General features: G+C 45.6%; 1 protein-coding gene across 1 annotated transcript in view; it reads right to left on the reverse strand.

Annotated features, from left to right (window-relative positions):
- The window catches only part of LOC103718831, a 41,845-nt gene that overhangs the window by 22,194 nt on the left and 416 nt on the right, over nucleotides 1-19,235 (reverse strand). The window contains exons 2-5 of the mRNA XM_039130129.1: nucleotides 17,972-18,119; nucleotides 15,904-16,058; nucleotides 14,843-15,025; nucleotides 13,143-13,218 (exon numbers count right to left, since the gene is read on the reverse strand). Coding sequence (XP_038986057.1) covers nucleotides 13,143-13,218; nucleotides 14,843-15,025; nucleotides 15,904-16,058; nucleotides 17,972-18,119 — 562 coding nt within the window. The remainder of the gene's footprint in view (nucleotides 1-13,142; nucleotides 13,219-14,842; nucleotides 15,026-15,903; nucleotides 16,059-17,971; nucleotides 18,120-19,235) is intronic.

Here is a 19,235-nt window from a genome sequence, read left to right on the forward strand (position 1 = left end):
AACTCCTTGCTATGACACCCTGGGTCCCTGATTTCGAGCCAGGGGAGGAGGCGGTGTTGCCGGTGGAGGTGTGGCTTCGTCTTCCCCGCCTGCCACCGGAATACTGGACACCGGCGACCATCCTAGACATAGCAAGCAGGGCCGGCCGTCCGATCGCCGTGGATGCTGTCACCGAGCAGCGGCGGGCGATGGCGTTCGCCCGGATGAAGGTTGCAGTCGATGCATCCACGCCCCTAAAACCTGGAATCCGGATCCAGGGGAAGACGAAGGTGCGGTGGCAGCCCTTCGTCTTCGAGAATATACCTCTCCTCTGCTCCCGGTGCGGGCGGATGGGCCACCTAGAGGCGGCCTGCCGATTCCCGACGGCTTCTGGGGGGGTGGAGGATCCGCCACCTGTGGCGGTGGACCCTGGTGGCGGGTCGGCTTCGACGCCCCCCGGTGTAGGGGAGGAGAACCCAGGGCTAGTGTTCGGCCCCTGGATGGTGGCGACGCGGCGGAGGCCTCCGCCGCGAGAGCCACGACCACCACGGCCGAAGGGGACTCAACCCGTGCCTGGATCTGCCCCGCCCCGGTCGCCTTCTCCGGTAAGCAGACCAGAGATGTCTGTGTCTGACCCGCGGCCTGAGCTGCCCGCCGCCCGACTGCCATTGCCAGTTGCCCTACCGGTGTCCCCTGTGGACACCGAAGGCTGGCAAAAGCCGACGAAAGTCGCCAGGCGACGATCGCCGGTGGGTGGGGGGGTGGGCTCGCACCGGGATATCCCGACGATTCCACTCTGGGTCGACTCGGTCGATGACCTCGACGAGGTCGACCGAGTGGCCGACTCGGCCCTGGTCGTCGCTGGGCCTAGTGAGCCGAGTCGGGCCTGCGCAAAGCGGGCCAGGGCCCCCGGCGGGCCCTGGTTCGCCAAGGGGCCCAGGCACGCTGGCCCATTCGACTAGGCTGGGCCGCCGAGCCCGGGCTTTTAGAGCCCGGCACGGGGCCCACGGCGTGTCCCGCGCCGATGGCGCGCCCCGCGCCGATGGTGGCGCGCCCCGCGCCGATGGCGCGCCCCGCGCCGATGGTGGCGTTCCACGCGTCGATGGCATGCTTCGAGCTGTTGGCGGATCGCGCGCGGGTAGCAGGCGGGGGCCTTTGGCTTCGCGGCGGGCGGGGAGAGCGCGGGCCCAGCTGGGCGCACGGGCTGTGCCTGCCTCCAGCACTCTCTCGCGGGCTCTCCGTGGGCTACGCGGGGTCTGTCGGCCTGGTACAACGGCCCCTGCTACAGGGACGGGGCCCGCGGGCTCTATCAGGGGGGGACCCTACTGGATCATCAGCGGGTGGCCCACGAGCCCAGTCAGCTGTGAGTTTGAGGATTGGGGCTTCGCAGGACCCTCTGGACTCGCAGATCCAGGATGATCTGACCTTGGATCTCGAGGAGCCAGCTGGCCCTTTTCAGTATCGGTCTCCGGGTAGGGGACCTGTCTCAGCGCAGGGGACCCACCTGCTTGGGGGTCAGACCTCTTCTGGGCGGGACCCCTGGGACTCACTTGAGGGCCCTGGGAGAGGGCCTGATGGTGTCTACCGTTTTGGCACCCTGTCCCAAGCTCTGGGCGAGCAGCACGTGGCTAGCCCAGGGATGCCACTGGAGTTAGGTCTGGTAGAGCCTCTGACGCCACGAGATGAGGCGACAGGGGTGCCGCTCGGAGAGGCGCCACATGAGGGTCTCCCGGATGCAGATGCCTGTGGTGACTGCCCTACGGGTTTACCTACGGCAGAGGGGGTCCACCCAGCTGTCGTGCGACTCATCAGGGCGGCAGTCATGTGCGAGGTATCTGGTGAGGCTGAGCAGCTGGGGGATTTAGGCCGTCAGCTTGAGATAGCTCCCGAGGCCCAGGGGGAGGAGGTACCTGAGGCCGATCGAGCAGTTGTTGATCCATGAGGATTCTAGCCTGGAATTGCAGGGGGGCGGCCAAGCCGGCCTTCATGTCCTCCTTTAAACGGCTAGTACAGCTCCACTGCCCTGAGATTTGTTATCTCTGCGAGACACGTTTGTCTGGTGATGGGCTTGGTCGACTGAGGCGACGCCTGGGGAGGGACTGGGAGACCTACGCAGTCGAGTCCCAGGGGCTGTCTGGTGGCCTCTTGATCCTGTGGAGACGGGGGGTGGCGAGGATTGATGTCTTCCACAACTGTTCTCAACAGGTAGTGATGGTTGTATCGGAACCTGAGGCGGACCCTTGGGTGTTGTGTGGTGTGTATGCGAGCACGGATTACAGGGTCAGGAGAACCCTCTGGCGAGAGATTACCAACCTGCTAGCCCAGGGTATCCCAACGGTGGCGGTTGGTGATTTTAATTGTATCCAAAGTGCGGATGAAAAAAGGGGTGGTGCGCCTTTCACTGATAGGATTGACAGGAGGGAGTTTCGCGACTTTGTGCAGCTAAATGGCTTGGTGGACTTAGGTTTTTCGGGACCGCGGTTCACCTGGTGCAACAATCAACCTGGCGGTGCTAGGGTCTGGGAGCGGCTAGATAGGGCTTTTGCTTCCTCGGACTGGATCCTTCGCTTCCCAACCTGCCGAGTTAGCCACTTACCCCGGATTGCATCAGATCACTGCCCCTTGCTGATTTCGACCTCATCGGTATCGGGTCACCATAGTCCTTTTCGCTTCGAGAAGATTTGGCTTTCGTACCCCCAGTCCTGGGACATAGTTCGTGATGCGTGACGTGTTCCGGTGCGGGGGGATGCGATGCGGCGAGTCTCACGCAAACTCGAGCTGACCAAACGGCGGCTTCGCCGTTGGAATCGCGAGGTAGTGGGCGATATCTTCCGGAGATTGGAGGGGGTGGAGGAGGAGATTACGGCACTACAGAGGAGTGAAGACCTACGGGGTGCTCTCCCGGAGAACGACATGACTCATCTCCGGGGGCTTCTTGCGACGCACCACTCACTGCTACGGCAGCATGAGACTTTCTGGCGACAGAAGTCTCGAGTCCAATGGGTTAATGAGGGTGACCGCAACACCAGGTTTTTTCATCGGACGACTGTTATTCGGCGTCAGCGGAGTATGATCCACTCACTGCGTGATGGGTCTGGCCGCCGAGTGGAGGGTGAGCCTGCCGTTGGACAGGTTCTACTTGACTTTTTCCCGCGCCAGATGGACTGAGGATGTAGGCCCTGGTGCTGATGACCACTTTCCACGGGTTGATGTAGGTATTGCACATGATGAGAATACGACCCTGGTTCGGCCGGTGTCGGCGGAGGAGGTGCAGGAGGCAGTCTGGGCGCTGGCAGCGGACAAAGCTCCAGGCCCGGATGGTTTTCCTCCTTTCTTCTTTCGTAGATATTGGGGTATCATTCGGGGAGCTGTGATCGAGGCTGTTCAGTGTTTCTTCACTCAGGCAGCCATGCCCGAGGATTGGAAAGCCACCTTCATTACGCTCATTCCGAAGCGCCGAGAGGCAGTAGAGCCGGGTCACTTTAGGCCCATCAGTTTGTGCACAACCTTGTACAAGGTTGTGGCGAGGATTATGGTGGGCAGGATAAAGCCCCAACTGCCGGGCATCATTAGCCAAGAGCAGGGGGCTTTCATTGCGGGAAGGAACATTTCCCACAATGTTTTGTTGGCTCAGGAGATGATGTGGGATCTCCAGCGAGCATCGAAGCGGGGTAGTTTGATGGCAGTCAAACTGGATATGGAGAGGGCTTATGACAGGATCAGATGGAGCTTTCTCCGGAGGGCATTGGAGGCTTATGGCTTCCATAGGCGATGGATTGGATGGGTCTTAGGGTGTGTCCAGGGGCCAAAGTTCTCAATCTTGGTCAACGGCACACCTTCGGTGTTTTTTGAGTCTACTATGGGGCTGCGGCAGGGATGTCCCTTATCCCCTTACTTATTTATCATTTGCTCTGATATACTGTCCCGTGCCCTTCAAAGGGCGTGTGCAAGCCGGGAGCTGGAGACCTACGTTCCAGCACCGGGGGCGGGACCTGTCTCTCACCTACTTTTTGCTGACGATTGTCTTCTCTTGTCCAGGGCGCGGGTTTCCGAGGCACGTGTACTTCGCAGAGTGTTGGCAGATTACTGTGCGGCATCCGGTCAGAGAATAAATTTCACGAAGTCAGCCATCCAGTTCAGCCCTAGCACAGAGAGCAGAGTCAGACAGGAGATCAGGAGTATTTTGCAGATGCCCGAGCAGGAGGGGACTCTGGTTTACCTGGGAGTTCCCATCACAGGCCGGAGGCTACGAGTGGCGGAGTGCTCGGGGTTGGTGCAGCGGGTCGAGAGTAGGCTGGAGGGATGGAGGGCATCATCTCTATCCATGATGGGGAGGCTGACACTTGTCAGATCAGTGCTCGGGTCCATGCCGGTATATCTCATGGCCAACACTGTGGTCCCTAAGACGACTCTGTCGAAGATTGAACGTCTTCTTCGGAGCTTCCTCTGGGGGTCCCATGGTGGGGGTCATGGGGTACATTTGGTGGCCTGGGAGCGGGTATGCCGGCCCACCAGTGAGGGTGGTTTAGGAGTTCAGTCCCTCCTGGAGCGGCGGGAGACACTCATTGCACGGCATGCAGCTCGTTTTTTGTTGGAGCCACATGGGCTTTGGAGTCGGGTGATGGCAGCTAGATATGGCCGGGGGAGCCCTGAGGTGGCACGGCGTGGTCGCCGCATTTCTTTCATGTGGCGTGAGATTGGGAGGTACCTGCCGACCGTGTTAGCTCATACCAGGTGGCTGATGGGCGACGGCCGGACCAATGTGGTGACTGATGACCCATGGGTAGATACCATTCCCTTGAGATATTGGCCGACGACGGTGGATTTCGAGGCAGCAGTGGGGCTCCGGGTGTGCGACCTCTTAGTACCAGGGAGGGCAGAGTGGGACGTGGACAGACTCCATCAGTTGTTCGGAGCACACCTAGCAGAGAGGATCCTTTCTCTCCCAGTACCAGGATGCGAGGGCCCAGATGTCAGGGTTTGGAGCACTTCATGCAGGGCTAGTGTTGGGCTGGGTGATCTGGCCCGGATGATTCAGTGCGAGCATGAGAGTGGATGGGATGGTGCCTGGATTTGGAGGTCTAGGCTCCATCCGAGAGCAGCACTTTTTCTATGGAAGGTGATGTGGGACCGCCTTCCGACGAGAGATGTGCTGAGCCGACGCGGTTTGGGGATCCCTGCGGAGTGTGGGGCCTGCGGTGCGGATGAGTCAGTTGACCATGCACTATTTGCATGCTTTTGGGCGAGGCAGACATGGCAGTGGTCGGGGATCCCAGAGGAGGTCTGGCGGGAGAGGAGATTGTTTCTACAGATGATTCGTCAGTGGCTGGCTAGCCCCCGGACATGTCTGGAGGCTACCCGAGCGATTTGCACCGCCCACCAGATTTGGTTGGCACGGAACGCTCGCACCTTTGGCGAGCGTAGGATGTCGCCGAGGTTTGTTGCGGAGTCCGCTCGAGTATTGGCGATGGAGTCCAGACCTACCAGCCATTCAGATACGACCTTGATAGCTCGGGACACCTGGGGTTCTTTCTCTGCTCCGGCAGTTCTTCGGACGGTGTTCTTCACCTGGGAGCCCCCACCCCCGAGTTTCCTCAAGGTCAATTTTGATGGTTCAGTACTAGACAGTGGTACACGAGGCGGTGCCGGCTTTGTCATACGTGACCCTCATTCTAGGGTACTGGCAGCGGGCGGTTGCCGGCTATTTGACATATCAATGCCAGCGGCGGAGTTGCGAGCTGCCTGGGCCGGCCTTTGCCATGCGCGGCGGGTATTGCGGGCTAGCTCGATCATCTTGGAGGGCGACTCATCCACTGTCATTGGGTGGATTCGGCGGGAGAGCATTGACCATCCTTTGATCCGGGATATTAGGTTGATGGTGAGGGATGTTGTGGCCTTTGAGGCTAAGCATGTATACAGGGAGGCCAACGGGGCGGCTGACTGGGTAGCTACATATGTAGCACACCATTCGGGTTACGCCCTGTGGTCAGGAGAGCGGGAGCTGCCATCGGCGCTACGCGAGATTTTGTATTTTGATGTTCTTGGGTGTATTCGGACACGCGTTGTTTGAAAAACCCGTTTTAAGCAAAAAAAAAAAAAAAAAAAAAAAACAAAGATGAAAGAACAATGATTTATGTAAAGACCAGAAATTGGGCCCGTTCTTGGGCCCAATGAACTGAAGTCGGCAATGGATGCCGACTTCAGTCTATTCATCGTGGTCTTCCCACGATGAACCCGCCGGCCGAACGGCCAGCGGGATCTCCGCACACCACCCCCCACCTCTTCCCTCTTCCCTCTTCCCTCTTCCCTCTTCCTCTCTATCTCTCTCTCTCCCTCTCTTTCTCTCTTCCCTGAGAGCCCACCCCTCAAAAAATTGGGTTTTTCCCTTCCTTCATCTTCTTCCCCTTCCTTGAGAGCAGCTGCCGCTGCCGCCGCCGGAGCCGCCAACGCCGCCGGAGAACCACACGTCGACGACTAGAGGTGAGAAAGGTAACCTATTTATTTTTTTTTTGGGGATTTAAGGGGAGAGAAATGAGGGATGCCAACCGGGTTCCATTCCCCTGTTTCAGAAGTTTTATTTTTGGGATTTGACCGGCCGACGGTGGCCGGCCGGGGTCAATCCGGCCGAAATGGGTTCGGCCGGAGGTGGGTGAACGGGGGCCGGGCTTCCAGCCCCGGTCTCCCTCTCTTTCCTCCCTTTCTTCCTCTCTTTCTTCTCTTCTTCTTCCTCCGCTCGGCTTGTGACAGTGGGATGGCCGACGGCGGCGGGCCGAGCGCCGCCGTCGAGGGCCACAGTCGGCCGTCGAGGGCCGACCGAAACCACCAGCCACCCCCCCTCCCTTCTTCCTTTCCTCTTCTTTTTCTTCTTCTTCTTCTTCTTCTTCTTCTCTTCCTTCTTCTTCTTCTCTTCCTTCTTCTTCTTCTTTATTCGGCCTGGGTTTTTCCTTGCTTTGAGATCCGTGCCTCACTTGTGAACCAGACCTTGAACCGGGTTTAAACTGTGAACCGGTTCCACCTACTCCGTGAATTGGGTTTGATCTGGGTTTGAGTGAATGGGTTTTGATTAGGGTCTGAATCTGAGTCAGGAATTTGGGTTAGCCTGATGTGAGGATAATCTGGTTCATTAAGATTTGATCTGATCTGGTTTGATCAGATCTGGTTTGGGCTAGGGAACTGTTCTTGGGCTGAGTTGGGCCTGATTGGATCTGTGGGCTGGTTTGGGTTGGGCCCGAAATCTGATCTGAACCTGTTATCTGGTTTGGTTCAATTGGGCCTAATCTGTGTTGGGCCACAATTGACTTGGGTTTAAAGGGTTCTGATTTTAGGGTCTATGTTGGATCTTAGGAGCCCATTCTTGGATCTATGGACTTAGGAGTTTAAGGGGTTGGAATTAGTTTAAATTATGTTTCTTAATTAATTAAATAATTAATATTTATGTTTAATCAGGGGTTCGTGATACTGTGGCAGGAATTTTTAAGCGAACCCAGGTAGGTGACCTATTGCTTTAAAGTAGAATTTTAACATGTATCTTGCATATATGGATGTTATGATTTATTATTGGCATTATGTATTAGAATTAAAATTAAGTATTTAATTTCATAAACTGTTATGTACTTTACTATTGGGAGTATGATCATGACTTGATTTAGAAAGTTGATTATTGATTTTTAAAATCCGCGTGACTATAGTCTAGGCCCCGCCAATGGGATGATACGTTGGCCCTGTCGACTTGTACTGAGGAACTAGTTCCGACACCGCGACCACCGGTGATAGAATAGTGGCGGCACAGGGGTGCGTTTTGCTCTTCGGAGCGGCTCGGTGGAGCGTGAGTTTGGCACCAGGGGGTGCGGCACAGTGGTGCGTTGGCTCAGTGGAGCGGCTCTTCGGAGAGTTGTATTGGCACTTCGGTGTAACCATGCCACTGGGTGATGTGGCCGTAGTCATGCGGTTGAGTTATTTTGAGTCTCGGATTGGGTTTACAGATTATTGTGTGGATTTTTGGATTTATGTGTTTAGCTGCTTTTATATGCATTATGACATGTTATATGATGACTTTATTGTATGATGTCGCCTACTGAGCTGTTAGCTCACTCCTACTATTTACATTTTTTACAGGTGATGATATGTGACTATGGGGATTACGGGGTGGAGTGATCATGATGTAGTTAGCTAGTAGATATTGACTTTTTCTTTTGACTTATGTATATATGGACATTTGATCTGAAAACTGAAATTTTATTTTTAATTAGTTATTAATAGTTGATCTGATTTATCTGCCTTGCGTGCCTGCGGGGTCCGCCCTGTAGGTGCGCGGCGTCTGCTCGCGCCCCGGGCCCCGGGTTCGGGGCGTGACAGATTTATTGGTATCAGAGCTTAAGGTTAAGGTATCCTAGGGTTTATGTTCAAGCGAGTATCAGTGGAGAATTATGATAGAAAAACTATCAGAGATTTGGGTTATAATCACTTGAGATTGTAACAAGAATGATATTATAATCTAAGGTTTAAGACCACTAGGGACTGTGGCCTTAGTGGCACTAAAGTTTGAGGTTTAAGATTATTGGAAAATGTGACCAGTTGGAATCTGAGCATATGTTTAAGATCACTAGGGATCGTGACAGAAATATATCATAGCTTAAGGTTATGACCACTTAGGACAAGACAATTAAATTCAGTGTTTAAGCTGTAAGATCACTGGGCATTGTGATAAAATGTATGCATCGGTTTGGTTTTCGATGCATACGGAAGGAAAGTATAAATTGTCTTTGATCATGATAAGAGAGGTTTGACCTACGATAAGTATAGGTCAACAATGGCATATCAAGTATACCATGTTTAGATATTATTTAAATGATTTGAAAGTTCAAATTTGATGGGGGTTTTAATGTGATCATACTTTTGGTTTTGCTGCTAATTATTAGAGTGGGATTTGTATGTTGATTTAGTATTAGAGTAAGCTAAGGAGATTTCATAATATTGAAAGGAACGTTCTTCGAAGTTGAAAATGTATGTGGATTATATCTGGTGTTGGCATGTTGGATATTGCGAATAGGTCTATTTCCTATGGATGTATTTGATTATTTTGAGGCCATAGAGTATGCATATTGATGGGAGAATTCTAATTATTTGAATTCGCATGTTTGGATTGGGCTCCTGAATTTTCTTATAATTGTTGGAGATTATTGGATGTGTTAATCTAAAACTCGAGCCTAGATTTAAGATTTGAGTAGGGATCTTTTGTCATTGTTGATGAAGCCACTAATAGATGTCATATTGAGTAGAGACTTCGGTCATGAGATGTTTACATGAATTATCATATATAGCATTGTTGATGGATGTTAAGAATCTTGGTGAAGAAAGATCTGGAGATCGATAGAGTTAATTCCTACTCATAGTGGTATTGGCTCAACAGATCTAACCTATTGAATTTGAAGTAAATTCTGTTGGAAGGAAAATCAATGTAGATTTTCTAATTAAATTGCTAAGGGAATACAAGAATTACCCCCTTTAAATTAAACTTAGATATTTTTGGATTCTAAGAAGGTTGTGGAGATCACGTAGTGACCTTAAACTTGACTAAAGGATTGGGGGTTAGTTATGATAACTATACTCTATATAAATTGAGGACAAAAAGATCTAGAGGTTTTGCTCTAGTTCTACTTGGAAATTTGAAATTTGGAGTTTCTTAGTCTCAATGCAAAGTGATACTTTAGTCAGAAATTATTTTGTGACTTTAGAGAATTAAATGAATTAAATCAGAGTGTGCAACGGAAGTGTGGTGGTTTGACTTATTTTGAAACTGGTTAAGATCATTAATATTTGATCTAAAAGGCATTATGATGAAATACTTGAGTTAGTTTCAGGAGAATGTTGTTGATTCTATAGATCTCTTATTTGTTGGGATGATGTGGGGGAGAGGAAAATTCTGGGTCCAGAGATTATTCAGCAGACAGTGAAGAAGGTTCAGCTGATCAGAGAACGACTTCGGGCAGCTCAGAGCAGACAGAAGAGTTATGCTGATATCAGGAGGCGGGATCTGGAATTTCAAATCGGAAATCATGTTTTTCTCAGAGTGTCCCCTTCTAAAGGGGTAATGCGATTTGGAGTTCGGGGTAAGCTCAGCCCGAGATATGTGGGACCATTCGAGATTCTCGAGAGAGTTGGAGCTGTTGCTTATAAGCTGGCACTTCCACCTGCTTTATCGGGGGTCCATTCTGTTTTCCATGTCTCTATGTTGAGAAGGTATATTGCTGATCCAAGTCATGTGATTGAAGTAGCACCTTTACAGCTCCGTGCAGATCTTTCTTATGTTGAGCAGCCTATCCGTATAGTGGATAGGAAGGACCAAGTTTTGAGGAGGCGCACGATTCTTTATGTAAAGGTGCAGTGGAGCAATCACAGTGAGAGAGAAGCTACTTGGGAGCTGGAGGAGGAGATGAGAGAGAAGTTTCCTGCCTTGTTCTCGGATTGAGGTATGTTTTAATTTCGAGGACGAAATTTTTTTTTAGTTGGTTAGAGTGTAAAGACCAGAAATTGGGCCCGTTCTTGGGCCCAATGAACTGAAGTCGGCAATGGATGCCGACTTCAGTCTATTCATCGTGGTCTTCCCACGATGAACCCGCCGGCCGAACGGCCAGCGGGATCTCCGCACACCACCCCCCACCTCTTCCCTCTTCCCTCTTCCCTCTTCCTCTCTATCTCTCTCTCTCCCTCTCTTTCTCTCTTCCCTGAGAGCCCACCCCTCAAAAAATTGGGTTTTTCCCTTCCTTCATCTTCTTCCCCTTCCTTGAGAGCAGCTGCCGCTGCCGCCGCCGGAGCCGCCAACGCCGCCGGAGAACCACACGTCGACGACTAGAGGTGAGAAAGGTAACCTATTTATTTTTTTTTTGGGGATTTAAGGGGAGAGAAATGAGGGATGCCAACCGGGTTCCATTCCCCTGTTTCAGAAGTTTTATTTTTGGGATTTGACCGGCCGACGGTGGCCGGCCGGGGTCAATCCGGCCGAAATGGGTTCGGCCGGAGGTGGGTGAACGGGGGCCGGGCTTCCAGCCCCGGTCTCCCTCTCTTTCCTCCCTTTCTTCCTCTCTTTCTTCTCTTCTTCTTCCTCCGCTCGGCTTGTGACAGTGGGATGGCCGACGGCGGCGGGCCGAGCGCCGCCGTCGAGGGCCACAGTCGGCCGTCGAGGGCCGACCGAAACCACCAGCCACCCCCCCTCCCTTCTTCCTTTCCTCTTCTTCTTCTTCTTCTTCTTCTTCTTCTTCTTCTCTTCCTTCTTCTTCTTCTCTTTCTTCTTCTTCTTCTTCTTTATTCGGCCTGGGTTTTTCCTTGCTTTGAGATCCGTGCCTCACTTGTGAACCAGACCTTGAACCGGGTTTAAACTGTGAACCGGTTCCACCTACTCCGTGAATTGGGTTTGATCTGGGTTTGAGTGAATGGGTTTTGATTAGGGTCTGAATCTGAGTCAGGAATTTGGGTTAGCCTGATGTGAGGATAATCTGGTTCATTAAGATTTGATCTGATCTGGTTTGATCAGATCTGGTTTGGGCTAGGAAACTGTTCTTGGGCTGAGTTGGGCCTGATTGGATCTGTGGGCTGGTTTGGGTTGGGCCCGAAATCTGATCTGAACCTGTTATCTGGTTTGGTTCAATTGGGCCTAATCTGTGTTGGGCCACAATTGACTTGGGTTTAAAGGGTTCTGATTTTAGGGTCTATGTTGGATCTTAGGGGCCCATTCTTGGATCTATGGATTTAGGAGTTTAAGGGGTTGGAATTAGTTTAAATTATGTTTCTTAATTAATTAAATAATTAATATTTATGTTTAATCAGGGGTTCGTGATACTGTGGCAGGAATTTTTAAGCGAACCCAGGTAGGTGACCTATTGCTTTAAAGTAGAATTTTAACATGTATCTTGCATATATGGATGTTATGATTTATTATTGGCATTATGTATTAGAATTAAAATTAAGTATTTAATTTCATAAACTGTTATGTACTTTACTATTGGGAGTATGATCATGACTTGATTTGGAAAGTTGATTATTGATTTTTAAAATCCGCGTGACTATAGTCTAGGCCCCGCCAATGGGATGATACGTTGGCCCTGTCGACTTGTACTGAGGAACTAGTTCCGACACCGCGACCACCGGTGATAGAATAGTGGCGGCACAGGGGTGCGTTTTGCTCTTCGGAGCGGCTCGGTGGAGCGTGAGTTTGGCACCAGGGGGTGCGGCACAGTGGTGCGTTGGCTCAGTGGAGCGGCTCTTCGGAGAGTTGTATTGGCACTTCGGTGTAACCATGCCACTGGGTGATGTGGCCGTAGTCATGCGGTTGAGTTATTTTGAGTCTCGGATTGGGTTTACAGATTATTGTGTGGATTTTTGGATTTATGTGTTTAGATGCTTTTATATGCATTATGACATGTTATATGATGACTTTATTGTATGATGTCGCCTACTGAGCTGTTAGCTCACTCCTACTATTTACATTTTTTACAGGTGATGATATGTGACTATGGGGATTACGGGGTGGAGTGATCATGATGTAGTTAGCTAGTAGATATTGACTTTTTCTTTTGACTTATGTATATATGGACATTTGATCTGAAAACTGAAATTTTATTTTTAATTAGTTATTAATAGTTGATCTGATTTATCTGCCTTGCGTGCCTGCGGGGTCCGCCCTGTAGGTGCGCGGCGTCTGCTCGCGCCCCGGGCCCCGGGTTCGGGGCGTGACAATTTATACTCAGTAGACAATACAGCTATAAGCATTCAATATATGTAACACGTTAGATGGTATATTGAAGCTAGTAAAAACTAAAAGAAAAATATGAGGACAAAGAATTCTTGTAGGATATGATAATGGCTACAAAAGGTATCCATGCTATGCATTTTTAACATATAACTACAATAAGGACAACTCAGCAGAACCAAAAAAAGAACACTGGAGCTTTTAAAGTAAAGTATTATGCCATGCATGCCAAGTTACATGGCAGTGTACCTAATCAATACATCGACCTTTACATGCATTACAGTAAAGTACAGCAATGGCAAGTACATATATGCAGTCTTCATGTCACTCAACCTTCATGAATTTCATTAGCTAATAGCATAGGAATAAAAAAAGCTATATATAATTCATATGCAGCAGCATAAAATATAAAACATACCATCAACATGATCATAGTGATGATGAGTAACAAAGACCACTAACTTTCTTGGAAGTGCAGCTACAAGATCTGCTAGCTGATCACAGATGAAGTATTACAAAACAGGGAAGAAAAGATAGAAAAAGGAAAGGTACAGTAAAGATTTAGATATTAGGTAAAATGCAGGTCATTTGCCTACATGAACATAAGGATTAATGATATTCCATAATCTGACTTATTTGACTAGCAGAAAAATGTCTGGAAAAAGACAACAATCTCAAAAAATTATTCATCTAAATCAAATTCCTCAAGTTTAAGCACCTGACACTGTGCTCCACTGCCACCTGCAGACAAGTGCAACATCAAGTAATGTGATGCATGCTGTCCAAATTGCTGGCAGATATTATAAATAATTGATAATGATAATATTTTAAAATATATGCTGCTTCACCTTTTTCCAACTTTGACTGCAGCAATGGCAGCCAGTGAACGGTTATAGGTAAAAGAGTAAGGGACTACTCAATGTTATGTAATATCAAGGCAAATAAGAGGGATTAAAAAATTTTATGTTTTAGCATTTGTATGTGTCAGCTATAAGAATTAGTTATTGCTTCATGGCTACATCACAAATCAAAATGTTTGAAGCAGGGGTACCTAATTCGCTGGCCATGTGAATGACTTACAAATTGGTACAAAACGTACCAATTCACAATATAGTTTGATAGCATTCGGAATTTAGCATTACTAGTTATTGTATTCCAAAGATTCTGGGTGCATTGGATTACTGAAAATTTAAATAGCATGGGATTTAAGAGGTCCATGTCAGCAGGATTCTCCACATAGAAGGGATAAGATTTTGGATTTTGGGAACTTGAGTCATCAGTTAGACTGTTAGTCTCACAAATGTCGGTAACATGTTGGGTCAAATTTATGTAGAAATTAAATTATGCAACTACTATATAAAATTAGAGAGTGTTTGAACTTTTATTCCAATCATACATCTTATTTTCTTTTATTAACGATCTAAGGGTTCTAATTTTTTACTGTTTATTTTGTAAATTTGATGTCGGGAGGTGTTGAGCTTGGGCTAAAAGGCTGGTGGACGAGGGTATGTTAGCGCAACCGATTGTGGCGAGGTAGAAACTCCACTAAGGCACATACGACATAGGGGTGGAAGATAGCTGGAACTGTAAATTGGTTCAAGATGAACCAATGTAGTTCACAGTGCAGTTCAATCTAACATGGAATAACAAGAAAATTATGAATTTTATATGGAGACTTATTCAAATATCGTATCAAATCTCCTTGTCTTTCTTATTCTAAACCTGTTCAAAAAGTATACTTTATTATTTATCTAATATGCATTGATGAATCTATGTCATATTCTCAATAGACTTACTAAATCAAAATAAATATTGACATTAAACAACATAAGTGTATAGAACTAAGTTTTTCTCATCCTACCCCACTTGAACCCAATTCACAAAGGAAGAGCAAATGGCCAATTATGAACCTGAACTGGGACTGAGCAAACTACTGAAAGGTGGCATGGAACATTTTTTTCCAGTTTATGCAGGACCTTTCAAAATGATGTTTATTCGGTCTTCCAGGCTTTGCATATCAAAATACCACACAGTAATGATGACTTCTCGTGCTGTCAAAAATTGATAGACACTGAGCATTGATAGATTAAAGTTAACTGAAAGTTCAAATGCCCATACCTCTCCATGTAGTTGCGAACAGCATCCAGGATCCATCAATAATGCATCTCCATAAGTAATAAAACTAGAATGTTCTGATCTATCAGTGGCATTATTTGGTACCATGACAACTAGATTTGTTGTATGGAAAGGCTCTCTTGTTCTACTCTTCATTGGTACAAGCATGATACCAGGTGGGTACTCCTGATTAAAATAAAAATGTCTTCTTATGTCAAATCTCTTCCAGTAATACTATTACTCTGGAAATAGGATATATATGTACCTGAAAAAACTCAAATCGAGCAAACAACAGAATAACATGAAGTATAAAAGCAATTAGCTTATATACAATAATGGATATCTTCAGGTAGAGTCTCGACCTTATTATGTCTCCCATAACATTGAAATAACACGAAAATATCACACATGGATTATAAATTTATTTGCAGATAAAGAAGGGGAACTTCCATAATGTATCACAGATGAACAGAACAGCCAAGAACCATATGATCATCCAAATGAGAAGGAAAATATTGTCAGACGAATATTCTTAATATAACTGCAGTTGGAAATTGGAATATTAAAAACAAAAAAAATCAAGCAGAAGCATGCCCAAAACCTAAGAAGAGTTAAACTAATGGCTTGACTCCACTGATGCTTAGGCTTAGCAGGCATGCCTTCAGGTAAATAATTTACTTATAATTCCATGGGCAGAATTATCCATATAACTAATTGTGAGTGGCTCGGATCAACATAAAAGATTTCAAGTTTATAGACACCCAACAAATAACAAAGCACACATATCTGACAGAATGACATGATAGGATTAGACAAAATTATCAAATGATCATAAAATTATGCTTTATTAACCAAGGTAACAAGTCATTGTTTTGATATGGCAAAAAGGTTATATTTTTTAAAAAATAGAAGTACATCCTATACTAACTAATGAAAAACAACCTTGTAGATCAGAAACAACATCCATAAAAAAGATAATAAAATGAATGTTATAGCACATTTAGAATTACTGGAACTTCCGTAACCCTTATAACAGAACATATTCAGGTGAAAATATAGAGAACCTGACAATGCAATGTAGATGTGGTCCTCAACCTTGATGTCACAGCTGAATCAGGGAGAAGTCCAATAACTACAAAAGGTCCTACACGATCAACACTTGGCTTCACTTCCAAAAGCAACTGTAAGGCGCTCTCCATAGACAACCACTTACATGACTCTGCATTTGCATGATTAGAAAGTATTGTATAAATCTTCCTAGCAACAGACCTCATGCATATTAGCATGAAATATGAATTAACTTCTTAACAATGAATGATTAGTTGCCGATAGAACATCGATTTGAATTGGACCATAAATTACGATGGCTTCCAAGAATATGTTAAATTTTGTAAGGAAGCTGTAGTGAGAATGTTAGCAAAAAATACGAACAACTAGCCATTAATGTTGTGTACATATTCTATAAATATAGCAGAACACATGACAAGAACTGGAGTCTTGTATCAGTAATGCTTCTTGATGCCAAAAGGACAAACTCAATACAATCAGTACAACCTTCACAGTAAAGCTATAATAAGATTTGAAAGTGCTAATGCTTTTGAATGCACAACAAAGCTTAGACAGCTTGACATGATAATCAGTCTTTTACACTAATACTCCATAGGCAGATAGAAGCACCTTGTTACTGAAGCCCAGCCAAATACAGATGTCCATATTCAAACACTTTTTTTCAAAGTGCCAGCATTGCAATCCTTTAAAATGCCAAAAACATGATTTGCCTCATCACTTCATGAATAAAACGACATAGGTATAGGTAAACTATACTTACGTATGTAATCAGAACCATATTCATAAGCTTTGTCCTAACTATTTAAGGTTAGCTTTATGAATCCTCATTCACCAATCAGTCCTTTTCAAGGTCACCTCATTCACCAATCATTCCTATTCAAATGTATAATAATATATTTAAACTATGATTGTATAGTTTGACCATGTATAAAAAAGGTATGGTTCATCTTGGATCACAACACCTTGCAAAGACTAACAGCCATATTCCCGAAATAGTTGGACATATCTCATTAATTGGTATAAACATAAAGTTTGCTATAGTCAGGCAATTTCAAAAAGTAAAATAGGAATTAGTTAAATAGTCATATGCCTCTATTGTTAGTATAAACCTTAAATTTGTTCTAGGGAAAAATCAAAAACTCTGTAAAAACAACCTTAATTTTTTCCATAAATAGAGGACTTCCATATATGATGGTATACTAAAACTCTTAATAAAGTATTTCTGATTTATTTGTAAACATTTTTTAATAAATACCACTGAATCGTCTTGGCTCACATGACAAATTTGCATACCTAAGATCCCCTTAATATTTGTTATTTTACAGTGATTGCATGCATTTTGACATTTGTTGGTTAAAGTAATTTTATTTTAGGTAGACCTATAACACTTAACAAAGATAGTTATCAAAAATGAAGATGGCATAAGATGCAAGCATCTTGTTTCCAAAACTGACTGTCCCAAAATATTTTGGGGAGTAATGTATGTATAAAAGAAAAAAAAATCATTTAGCATCTGCTAATAAGTATCCAGAAGTCATGGCTTCAAGATGCAATCCACCCTCCTATGCTCTTTTATCTTCAAGAAACTTGGAGTTGGATATTCAGGATGTTGTTCTTGGACTGGCCCATTAATGGGCCACATCATAAACAGAACCGGACATGACTAATTCCTAAGCCAACCCAAACCTAGGCCCCACTCAAGAAGATCAGACTTAGATTTGACCAGCACCACAAACCAGCCAATCTCTTCCTCTCTCAAGGCAGCTGGGTGAGGCAGCAGGGAGGAGAGATACTCTCTGTCTAGCTTGCTTTATCAACAGGCCAATAGACCATGGCAATAAAATTACAAAAAGGTCCATATGGATTTATCTTTACTTATGAACTATATTGTAAAATGGATTTCCAGCCACTATGAACAATTTATTAAATTGTTGCTACAGAGTTGCGGTCCAACATGCACGCATCCATGTCTATGTTAATAGCTCAACCAACATCTTTAAACAGGAGATGCAGTTACCATCACACCAAAAAATGTTGTCAGGTATCATAAATATGCACGCTAACCTTGTAAAATTTCCTCTTCAGATTCCAATCTCCCTAGGATGAAAATAGTGTCCACTCGAGGTTCTGGACCGAAATCAGCTTCTTCTACATACTTCAACAGTTGCCACCTTCCACTGATTGCATTTACCAAACCCACTTGCCACAGAACCTAAATAAGCAACAGTATGAAGACAATGTTGGTAGAAAAGAACATGAGAATGACTGTCATGTTGCAGTGGTCCAGTTGTTTTCTTAAGTTCCCAATGACTTGTTGAAGCAAACAAACTGATAAAGCATAACCTAGAATCTATATATTTCAACATTTTTACCCTTTCATTATAGATAATCAAGCAAAACTATATGAGAAGACATAAGAAAGAAATATCAGAGGTAAGGTTTTATCATTAAAATGCCAGTAATTTGAACCCACTAGATTAGTTGGAAAAGGAATGTGTTTACCCACTTGAAAAGATAAATATAACAAAACCTTCTTCAAACTACCATACTTGTATAAATACTGGCAAAGAATTTTTAAGTTCTTGAGGAATGCACTATATCTACGGTAGTATATTACAAATAATATTAATGTGGAATATTAAACAAGCAGATTAGCACAAGGAATTCAATTTCTTACTGGAATCCATTGGCATTCCAAAAAAAAAATGTATATATTAAATGCGTAGCATCTCCTGGTTGGTCTCATTTTTCAGGTTTGGTTAACATGAGGCAAAGTTCAATGGATGTTTTAATTATGTGGTCTATATGTATGATTTATCCATGTATTCTTGAAATTTCTTGATGAATCGCATATAAAGTGATTCTTGAACTTGCTTGATGAATCATATATATATATATATATATATATGATGTATATGTATTATTTGAAACCAGAGTTTTAAAGCACCAGAACCCGACAAATGATGGATATCCCAATAGCCCACCCAAGAAGAGCATGATTGACGAGATACTGAATTAACACGCTATTGATTAACCAGTGCTAATTCCTACTGCTCCTAGATGTTTTAGCAGATCTATTCAATTAACGAACCCTAAGTCGACGTCAATTTACGAAATTCGTAGAAATAAGAGACAGGATTGGATGAGCATAATAAAGCGCGAAATATTTCAAGTTGATATCTTGTAATGAGATTGTAAACCAGAAATTTTCTTGAAGCAAGAGAAAAGAGAGGAAGAGCGTCAAAAAGCATGAAAGATTTCACATACCCTCAATTTTCAATGTTCTTGAAATTTATCAACAAGGTCATTCCAACAGAGATAACAAATC

The sequence above is a fragment of the Phoenix dactylifera genome, chromosome 9, assembly GCF_009389715.1.
Source record: "Phoenix dactylifera cultivar Barhee BC4 chromosome 9, palm_55x_up_171113_PBpolish2nd_filt_p, whole genome shotgun sequence".
Taxonomy (NCBI): domain Eukaryota; kingdom Viridiplantae; phylum Streptophyta; class Magnoliopsida; order Arecales; family Arecaceae; genus Phoenix; species Phoenix dactylifera.